The sequence below is a fragment of the Lucilia cuprina genome, chromosome 2, assembly GCF_022045245.1.
Source record: "Lucilia cuprina isolate Lc7/37 chromosome 2, ASM2204524v1, whole genome shotgun sequence".
Lineage (NCBI taxonomy): Eukaryota > Metazoa > Arthropoda > Insecta > Diptera > Calliphoridae > Lucilia > Lucilia cuprina.
In genome coordinates, this window is record NC_060950.1 from 32,178,399 (window position 1) to 32,188,283 (window position 9,885).

The window sequence follows — 9,885 nt, forward strand, 5'->3', positions numbered from 1 at the left end:
AGATATCTGTTTTTGCTATTTTAAACAACTTTTCGTTATAATAGAAGTTGGCAGCACTTACATTACTATTATTTTCGAACGAATTTTTCAGGATAAATAATTTTAAAATATTCTAATTTTAGAACTTGTCATGTTATCAAGATCATCATTATGTTAAAAAAAATTCTTTCTAAATCTTCCTTTTGAATTACTCGGATCGCGCTATTATTCAATATCACAGAACGCTCTTATTAAAAACACAGATGAAAATATAGTCGGCTTAGAGACGACTTTAAGCCGTCGACGAAGATTTCTAGTTTTAGTCACCGCCGTCGTTAATGTTTTTCGGCGCAGGTCTCTATGTTGGTGACGTTTCTGACATGTATAGAATAGAAAAAGATAGTAATTTTTCAACGACGTTAAAAACGAGTTTTTTTTTCTTATAAAATAACAAATTTTCATTAACTTTAAGTAAAAGAAACAATAGAAAATCATACAACAACAATAATAATTAATTGGTATGTAAACAATTATTAAAATTTCTTCAAGAAATTGATTAACACGTTTCTGTCTACGTAGACCAACAAAGAACAAAAATAATAAGTGGAAAGACAGAAGAAAGAAAAAAGGCAAGACCAGAGGAGGGCAGGAATATAATTCGCAGAATTTCAACATAGTGTATGGATAAATAAAATCATCAATAATATAATATTTGCTTTTCGTTTTTTTCTTTTTGTTCACTGTGGAACGAAAAGCCAAGTAAAACATCATCAGAAGTATTGTAATTTATAAAAGTTTTGTATCTATAATTTTCGTTCAAAATGTCTGGTTTGAGCCAGCAAAAAGGCTGGCGTAAGCCAAATATTTCACTGGCTATAGTGGGAATAAACTTACTGCTATTGCTACAATCTATAGGTGTGAGCGAGCAATTCTATTTGCCGGGTTTGGCACCAGTTAATTATTGCATAAAATCTGATGCCTCCAATAATTGTAAGGTAAGTTGATAAACCATTAAAGCAGTAATAGGAATATGTAATTTGTCTTGAATTTTTAATTATTACTAGTAAATGCATAATTTTAGTACATAAATTTTTAAAAAGCTGATAAGAACATTAGTAACTAACAATTATACCAAAAATTTAATTAAATAATGGTACATACATATATTTCTTATCTTGACAACTATTTGTATGGCTGTTTGATTTGTCATAGCCGTAGTTTTTATACTCTACATCACTAAAGTAGGGGTGGGTAGTATGCCTTTAGGTGGATATGCATATGTATGTAACGCACAATATAACAAAAAAATCGGGATCGGAATTCTTTCCATCTAAAAATGAAGTTTATTTTGAATAATAAGAAATACCTTTATAAAAAACCCTATTTGCTTTATCAGACAATATAAAAGAATAATACAAATTAATTATATTTTTTTCAAAAATTAAAATTCTAATTCGAGAAATTTAAAGTATATTTGTTGTATATATGTAGACCACAATGCGTTTTGTTAAACATTTAATTTGGCGGCCAAAAATTGAAAACATCTTTTCTGCAAACAAACCACAAACAGCTGTACAAACATCCACAAATAAAAAGCTTTCACAAACGTACAATGTTACATTTGGCAAGACGATTGTGTATTAATATTTTATACTTATTACCACTGTATATGATGTTTTAATAAACCTCTTCTAATTAATACTGTTCTCCATTTATTTCCAGTCTAATGTGACACTTTACGTAAATCGCTTAAATACCGAGGAATCTGTTATTCCATATGAATATCATCATTTCGATTTTTGTATCGGCAATGAAAATAATTCACCTGTGGAAAATCTTGGCCAAGTGGTCTTTGGCGAACGTATACGTCCCGGTCCGTATAAGATTAATTTCTTAGAAGACATCGAATGTAAAGCGGTAAGTGTTTATTTCAGATTTTTTTTTTAGAAATTATATATATTTAAAGAACATTTTTCGAAAATTTATTATTTTCTGTGGAAAATTTACGAAAATTTGTATTTTAATTTAAACAAAAATATCATTCTAGGTTTGTTCTAAACACTATATGGGAGGAGAATCTGACAGTGACAGACGCATGATGGTACTCAAAAAAGGCATCAGTTTGAATTATCAACATCATTGGATTGTTGATAATATGCCGGTTACTTGGTGTTATCCTCTGGAAAATAATAAACAATATTGTAGTACCGGTTTTCCCATGGGCTGTTTGGTGCGCAGCGATAGTGATGCTGGTTGTCTTATTAATCCCAACTATAATAGACGTGGTTTCTATTATCCCTTCAATCATGTTGATTTGAAAATTACCTATCACAGTGGCCAGACCGAGGAGTGGGGTGTTGGTTTCCGTGCTAATGGCGGCCGTATAATTTCGGTTAAAGTCACTCCCAGTTCTATTAATCATGTCGATCCCAATAAATTGGATTGTAAGAATACCGATCCATTGGCCATTAAAGGCAGTCCTTTGACACCCGGCGAAAAACTTTCCATCATTTATACCTACAGTGTGGAATTTGTACGCAATGATGCTGTTAAATGGTCCTCCAGATGGGATTATATTTTGGAATCTATGCCACACACCAACATTCAATGGTTCTCTATTCTAAACTCCCTGGTGATTGTTCTATTCCTTTCGGGTATGGTGGCCATGATTATGTTACGTACTTTGCATAAGGACATTGCTCGTTATAATCAAATGGAAAGTGGAGAAGATGCTCAAGAGGAATTCGGTTGGAAATTGGTACATGGTGATGTATTTCGTCCACCACGTAAAGGCATGTTACTATCAGTATTTTTGGGTTCTGGTGTACAAGTTTTCTGTATGACTTTGATAACATTGGCTTTCGCCTGTTTGGGTTTCTTGTCGCCAGCCAATCGTGGTGCTTTAATGACTTGTTCTATGGTATTATATGTTGCCTTGGGTACTCCTGCTGGTTATGTATCGGCACGTATTTACAAGAGCTTTGGTGGCATTAAATGGAAAAGTAATGTTATTTTAACATCTATGCTTTGTCCAGGGTAAGTTGGATATCTTATGCATTTTGTTGTATTCAAAATTTTTATTTATTTTTTGTTGTTGTAGTATTGTCTTTGGTTTATTCTTCATTATGAATCTTGTTTTGTGGGGCGAACAATCTTCTGGTGCTGTGCCATTTAGTACATTGATTGCCTTGTTGGCCTTGTGGTTTGGTGTCTCGGTACCCTTGACTTTTGTTGGTGCCTACTTTGGTTTCCGTAAAAGGGTAAGTAATATAAAAATGTTAATTTTTCGAAAATTTTGCAAAAAAAATTTTCTAAATTTGTTATTTTTATAGAAAATTTATCCAAATTTGTTATTTTTATAGAAAATATCCCCTAATTTTATATTTTTATAGAAAATTTTCTAAATTTTGTTTTTTTATTGAAAAGTTTCAAAATTTTGTATTTTTAAAGAAATTTTTTTTTCAAATTTTGTATTTTAAAATAAAATTTCTTCAAATTTAGTATTTTTAAAGAAAATTATCACAAATTTTGTTTTTAAATATCGTATTTATTGGATTTTTTTTCAAATTTTATAATTTCATTCGGAATTTTATCTTTTTTATGGAAAATTTTACTTTTTATTGAAGTTTTAAATTTGTTTATTACTTATTTTCTCAATTTTCTTTCTAGTCTTTGGAACATCCCGTACGTACAAATCAAATTCCCCGTCAAATACCCGATCAATCGATTTATACTCAACCTATACCCGGTATCATTATGGGTGGTGTTTTACCTTTCGGTTGTATTTTCATTCAACTATTCTTTATACTTTCATCGATTTGGTCTAATCAAATGTACTACATGTTTGGTTTCCTATTCTTGGTCTTTGTTATTCTTGTTATTACCTGCTCGGAGACCACCATCCTTTTGTGCTATTTCCATTTATGTGCGGAAGATTATCACTGGTGGTGGCGTTCATTTTTAACATCTGGTTTTACCGCCGTCTATCTGTTCATCTATTGTTGCCATTATTTCGTAACAAAACTTTCGATAAAGGACGCAGCCTCAACATTCTTATACTTTGGCTACACTTCAATAATGGTATTTTTATTTTTCTTACTGACCGGTTCCATAGGTTTCTTTGCCTGCTTTTGGTTTATACGCAAAATTTACAGTGTTGTCAAAGTGGATTAAATTTTCTTGCAAGTATGGCTTTACTTTATAGCTTCTAAGCTATATGTTGCTAAGTTTCATAAGGATTTAAACCTTAGAATCGTTAGCATACACTTATAATTAAGTTGTGATTTATTTTTTGTCTTTAGAAAACTTTTAAATAATAAAGAAATATAATAATAACTAGATGTGTGTGTCATACGTTGTGAAACTACAAATAGGTCAGAGATGTTATGATATACAATAAACAATAGTAGTTTTAACACACAGAAATGGAAAGAAACAGTCATACATACACCACATATCTTTAAAAATTAATAATAATAATAAAAACGCGCAATAAATTATATCCCCCTATTAATTTAACAAATAATTTATAACATTTACTTTCCATCTAATACACATAACAATATATTTTTATTAAAGTTAGAAAAAGTGAAAATTCTTTTTTTTAGTTTAAGTCCAAACCCCATACTGCAATTATTATTAAATTACAAACTAACAATTGAGTCAATATTTTTATATACATTACTCTTATTCTTAGAAAAGAAGAAGAAAACTCAGAATTAGAAAAGGTATTTGATGTTTAACAATAAACAAACCTTAAAGATTTTAATTAGTGGCTCTTGTGTAATTGGTACAATAATTATGTAGTTTGATTCCTAATTTTTCTGTTTTGTATTAATTTTTTTGATAAAAGAAAAAAAAAACCAAACTGGTTACCATGTAGTTTTGTAATTGACCATTTAACATTAAAGATAAATATATTAATAAAACAACAACAATTAAAATGAAAACATAAAACAATTTGAATTTGTTACTAAAGAAAAGAAACCAATTAATAAAAATTTGAAAATTCTGTAATTTGCAAAAGAAAATAAAGATTTGTCTTTTATTTTCATTAATACTGTATTTAGCAACTTTGTTGTTTTATTGACACCTTTGTAATTTAAATAATTTCATATGAAATTTAGTTTCAAGTATTTAAACTAATATTTAATATGAAATAAATTAATAATAAAACAAATGTATAGTTTACAAAAATTGGTGTTTAATTTAACAAATTTCGTTTCCAAAATTAAATTGACATTTATGTTGTTAACAATTAAATTAAATTTGTAGCGTTAATATATATTACTAAGTATTACAAGTACTGAACTAGAACGGAACAAAACTGGACTAGAACTGAACTAGAACTGAACTAGAACTGAACTAGAACTGAACTAGAACTGAACTAGAACTGAACTAGAACTGAACTAGAACTGAACTAGAACTGAACTAGAACTGAACTAGAACTGAACTAGAACTGAACTAGAACTGAACTAGAACTGAACTAGAACTGAACTAGAACTGAACTAGAACTGAACTAGAACTGAACTACAACTGAACTAGAACTGAACTAGAACTGAATTAGAACTAAACTAGAACTAAACTAGAACTAAACTAGAACTGAACTGACAGATCCTCAGCAAGCGCACCTATAGAACAGTTCAATGCCATTAATGCTAATAACATACGTATCCATGTGGAGACCTGTAATGAATGCGATATTTTATGTATTATTTGCTGGTATATTTGCGTGACCGAGCAGGACTAATGGTTCGTCATCTTGTTAAGAAATAACTAATTTTCGCGAACTAGTCTGGTCTAGTGTAGACACCACATAACGATTTGTTAGCAGATTTACAGTCAGCGTAGATTTGTATATTTCTATTATACATATATCCTATAGTACATACCTTCATTATTTTCAGATTTCAACCTGTAAAATAATATAATTTGGACAGTTTATGGGATTTCGGTAAGGCCAACTGACGATTAGTTGCTGCTTTCGGTTATGCTTTGTTATCCAAAACCGAACTAAATCGGTAAGATTGATAGATACCTTTATCTTAATTTCTTATATTAACATTCATATAAACTGTTTGGGAATTATAAAGTATTTATTAAATTTAGATTACAAGATATATATTACCATAGTAAACACAAATTCATTTGATTTTTAATTAATTAATTGTTAATATACGTATATAGTAATTTTTTTAAACCAATTGTTCGCTTATATAGTTAGTTAAAACCTAACGACTAATTTACATACGACTAACACACACATACATACAATACTGACATTTAGCTTTGCTAATATCATGATTTTATTGGCCTAAATTCATAAAAATACATCATTTAAATCCAATGGGTCAACTGCATAGTACCATCCTCTGTTCTCTGCGTATCCATTACACTCATTTGCCGAACTAAACGTTTCATAGAGGGACGACTTGGACGATTGATATCTAAAGGTGTACGTTCATCTATTATAGATTTTGGTCGTTGTCGCATAGAACGTCTGTCACTCGATGAAGCATTCATTTCAAGTTCAACATCTGAGGCAGTATTTGAATGTAAAACATCAAGATTTTCATATGAAGAGGGTTGAGAAGCAGAGGCTTCAGCCGTACCACAATGAAGGCAGGCGTTTAAGGTAAAATCTTTTCCAAACTCTTCACCTTCTTCAATAGTTTGAGGTAAGCGTTGATGTAAAGTTTCGGGTAATCTGAGACCGGTAATACCGCCCAGCATTGAAACAAACCCCATTATAACTAAAGGCAATTTTAAATTTTCTTTACCCTGAGAGAGGAAAATAAAATGTTAGTTTATTGTGAATTTAAATGTTAAATCCTTACTTACCAAATATGTAACAAAGGGAATTACTATAAGACCCAAACCTCCTACATAACTGGATACACCAATTCCAATACCACGTACTTGTGTGGGGTACAATTCTCCAGCAAAGGGATAAATTATCAAAAACGATGCCGAGAGTAAAGCCTTGGAGACCAAATATAAAATTAAAGTTTCATCGACAGCTTCATCAGGTATCATGACGGTTATAACGCAGGCTACGCCTCTAAATAATAAAAAAATATAAAAAAATATTTCTCCAATATGTATATATATGTACTCACCCCAATATCATGGAAAGACTTAAAGGCCATCTTCGACCCCAACAGTCCATTAAATACCAACACACCAAATAACTAGGTATTTCCACCACTGCGGATAAAAAGAAGCTGACATATTGATTACTGCCCAGCGAAGGGCCATAATAGCTCAAACCCAAGTAGACGGTTTCATTGGCAAACCAACTTAAGGTTATTAATATGGTTTTCAAACGCATGTTGGGAGTTCTAAAATGATTTTATTAAAATCTTAAAATCGATTTTTATTAGGGGCCTTTAAATAAACTCACCTGCACAAGTCAGCTAAACCTACATTAACCGATTTCTTCTTCTCCTTAAGCTTATTACGCGATATTTGTGCCTCTAATTTTATTTTCACGGCTTCTGGAAATTGATTTCCATTTACTCTGGCCATAGTTTCCAGGATCTTTAAAGCTTCCTCTAAACGCCCTCGCATTAGTAACCATCTTGGTGATTCTGGCATTACAAATAGATAGAGAAAATATATATAGAAAGGTACGGAGGTGTAATAGGAAAGTTTAACCCAGTCTCTTTCTAAATAGGTCACAACGGAAAGTAACATAATGCCCGAAGTGTAGAAGGTGCAAGTCATAACAGTTACGAATGAACGATAACTTTCGCCAACAAGTTCAAGAGCTGAAAGAAGAATAAATTATTTAGAATATTCTAATAACTAGACTGTAGACTAGACTATATACTAGACTATAGACTAGACTATAGACTAGACTTTAGACTAGACTATAGACTAGACTATAGACTAAACTATAGACTAGACTATAGACTAAACTTTAGACTAGACTATATACTAGACTATAGACTAGACTATAGACTAGACTATAGACTAGACTATAGACTAGACTATAGACTAGACTATAGACTAGACTATAGACTAGACTATAGACTAGACTATAGACTAGACTATAGACTAGACTATAGACTAGACTAGACTATAGACTAGACTATAGACTAGACTATGGACTAGACTATAGACTAGACTATGGAAAGACTATAGACTAGACTATAGACTAGGCTATAGACTGGACTATACTCGTACTTACATATAATAAATGGTATTTGATATACAGCTGGTATTGTCAGTCCCACAATTACACGGCTACCAGCCCAAGTCCAAAAATCTTGACTTAAAGATGTTATCAAGCTACCGATTAGTAAAGTTGCCAAACAGGTAAAATATGAGGTTCGTCTTCCAGCACGATCATTTAACAAACCGAATAAATAAACTCCAATGGGTCCGCCCACATTTAAGGCGGCCAAACCTATTGTGGGATAAATATCGCGATCGCAAACTAAATCATACTTAAGTATAGAAAGCATTAGTTTTGGTAAATTTATTAAACTATTTTTAAATAAGGCTCTGATAAGCAATATGAATTGAACTTTAACTTGAACTACATGATGTTTTTAACTGGCTTTACCTAATGTTTTCTAATGATTTGTATGATGTTCTCATTTTATTAAAACAACATTCCATACGTCTATAACTATAGAGGACCACACGGTGGTGGTATTATACTCCCAGCCTTGATTACATTTTTCCACTGGCCAAGTGGCATTTGGTTCTATATCGTGGATATTAGCATTTTCAAGTATTTCACTCCAATTGACGGCATAACGTAAACATTTACTAAACAAACCGGCATCATGTTCCTGTAAACAATAACAAAGAAAGCGAAAATGTAAACAAAACTTGAAATAGGTAAACAATGCTGTCATCTCTTTCTTGGTAAAACCATTATTTCATTCACACAATGTCAATGTCAAAATATATGTCAATTTTCAAAATATGGCTTCTTTTTTTAAGTAAAATTTCAAATGAATCACTTTACCATGTCTGGTGGTATGGCCAAATATTTCCTTTGTTCCAATGAAATATTAAGTAATTCCGGTATTTTACACCAGTAATCCTCGGGTGTATCGGCCATAAATAGCTGATTGAAGGCACAAAAGCCACAGGGTATGCAAGCAGGCAGACATATGCCAAAAACCAATAATTTCTGATATTTGCCAAATTCTCCAATTGTAGGCAGTATGTCATCCAAATCAAAAGTTTCCTAGTTAGAGCAAAAAAACTCATTATTCAATAAATTCTAAAACGGATTTTAAACTCACATCCTCCTCATCTTGTCCAGCTTTTGCTGCTGGCTTTGTATGCATTGATTCTTCTCCATATTCACTATCATTATCTGTAGACATTGCAAATTTCTGTGTTTCTTAAGTGGAATTTCGTTTTTGAACTTATTTTTACCAATATTTAATGAAAACTGATGTTTGTCTTGTACATGGTTGGAAAAAAGTAACCAATGAAGACCAATAACTGCATATTGACATTTAAGTTGTTGTTTATATTCTGCAGTTTTCTTTCATTTGCATTTAGTTTGAAAGAAACATGGTTAAAATTGCAATTTCTATAGTGTTGTTAGAAATACCAATTACTTTTGTGGTTTATTTTGATTAATTCCGTTACATTTCGTTGGGAAAAATTAACCACATCAGTGGTGATAGAGGGTATATATAAGTTTGTCATTCCGTGTGTAACAACAATAAATATTCATCTCAGAAACTTTGTTGGGTCCTTATCAAATTCTGAGTCGATTTAGCTATTTAGCTACCTAAAACACGGTCACGTTTAAACTAAGCAAAGAAAGTCAGCCAAATTCACCGAATATATTCACTATTATCCTAAGCAGTTTGGTATTGAAAATGAGCAAAATCGGTTCACATCGGGAAAAGTTATGAATCAAAATATAAAACA

General features: G+C 31.3%; 2 protein-coding genes across 2 annotated transcripts; one reads left to right on the top strand and one right to left on the bottom strand.

Annotated features, from left to right (window-relative positions):
• Positions 1–330: 330 nt before the first annotated feature.
• LOC111680771 (transmembrane 9 superfamily member 2) lies at positions 331–4,317 on the top strand. The gene is made up of 6 exons (XM_023442473.2): positions 331–497; positions 559–974; positions 1,702–1,896; positions 2,027–3,015; positions 3,080–3,239; positions 3,649–4,317. The coding sequence occupies exons 2-6, from the start codon at positions 801–803 to the stop codon at positions 4,150–4,152; spliced, it is 2,022 nt and encodes a 673-aa protein (XP_023298241.2). The 5' UTR covers positions 331–497; positions 559–800; the 3' UTR covers positions 4,153–4,317.
• Positions 4,318–6,063: 1,746 nt separating this feature from the next.
• Positions 6,064–9,398, bottom strand: LOC111680782 (carcinine transporter). The gene is made up of 8 exons (XM_023442484.2): positions 9,243–9,398; positions 8,960–9,184; positions 8,607–8,780; positions 8,171–8,429; positions 7,382–7,748; positions 7,098–7,319; positions 6,820–7,039; positions 6,064–6,759 (listed from the first exon to the last, which is right to left on the bottom strand). The coding sequence occupies exons 1-8, from the start codon at positions 9,324–9,326 to the stop codon at positions 6,316–6,318; spliced, it is 1,995 nt and encodes a 664-aa protein (XP_023298252.2). The 5' UTR covers positions 9,327–9,398; the 3' UTR covers positions 6,064–6,315.
• Positions 9,399–9,885: the final 487 nt, after the last annotated feature.

Excerpts from the sequence above, each read along its gene's own strand:
- LOC111680782 (XM_023442484.2), bottom strand. The coding sequence starts at position 9,326 with ATGTCTACAGATAATGATAGTGAATATGGAGAAGAATCAATGCATACA. Across the intron at positions 9,185-9,242 it reads CTGGACAAGATGAGGAGGAT|GAAACTTTTGATTTGGATGA; the intron begins GTGAGTTTAAAA and ends TGCTCTAACTAG. Across the intron at positions 7,749-8,170 it reads TCAAATACCATTTATTATAT|CTCTTGAACTTGTTGGCGAA; the intron begins GTAAGTACGAGT and ends TTCTTCTTTCAG.
- LOC111680771 (XM_023442473.2), top strand. The coding sequence starts at position 801 with ATGTCTGGTTTGAGCCAGCAAAAAGGCTGGCGTAAGCCAAATATTTCA. Across the intron at positions 975-1,701 it reads ATGCCTCCAATAATTGTAAG|TCTAATGTGACACTTTACGT; the intron begins GTAAGTTGATAA and ends ATTTATTTCCAG. Across the intron at positions 1,897-2,026 it reads AAGACATCGAATGTAAAGCG|GTTTGTTCTAAACACTATAT; the intron begins GTAAGTGTTTAT and ends ATATCATTCTAG.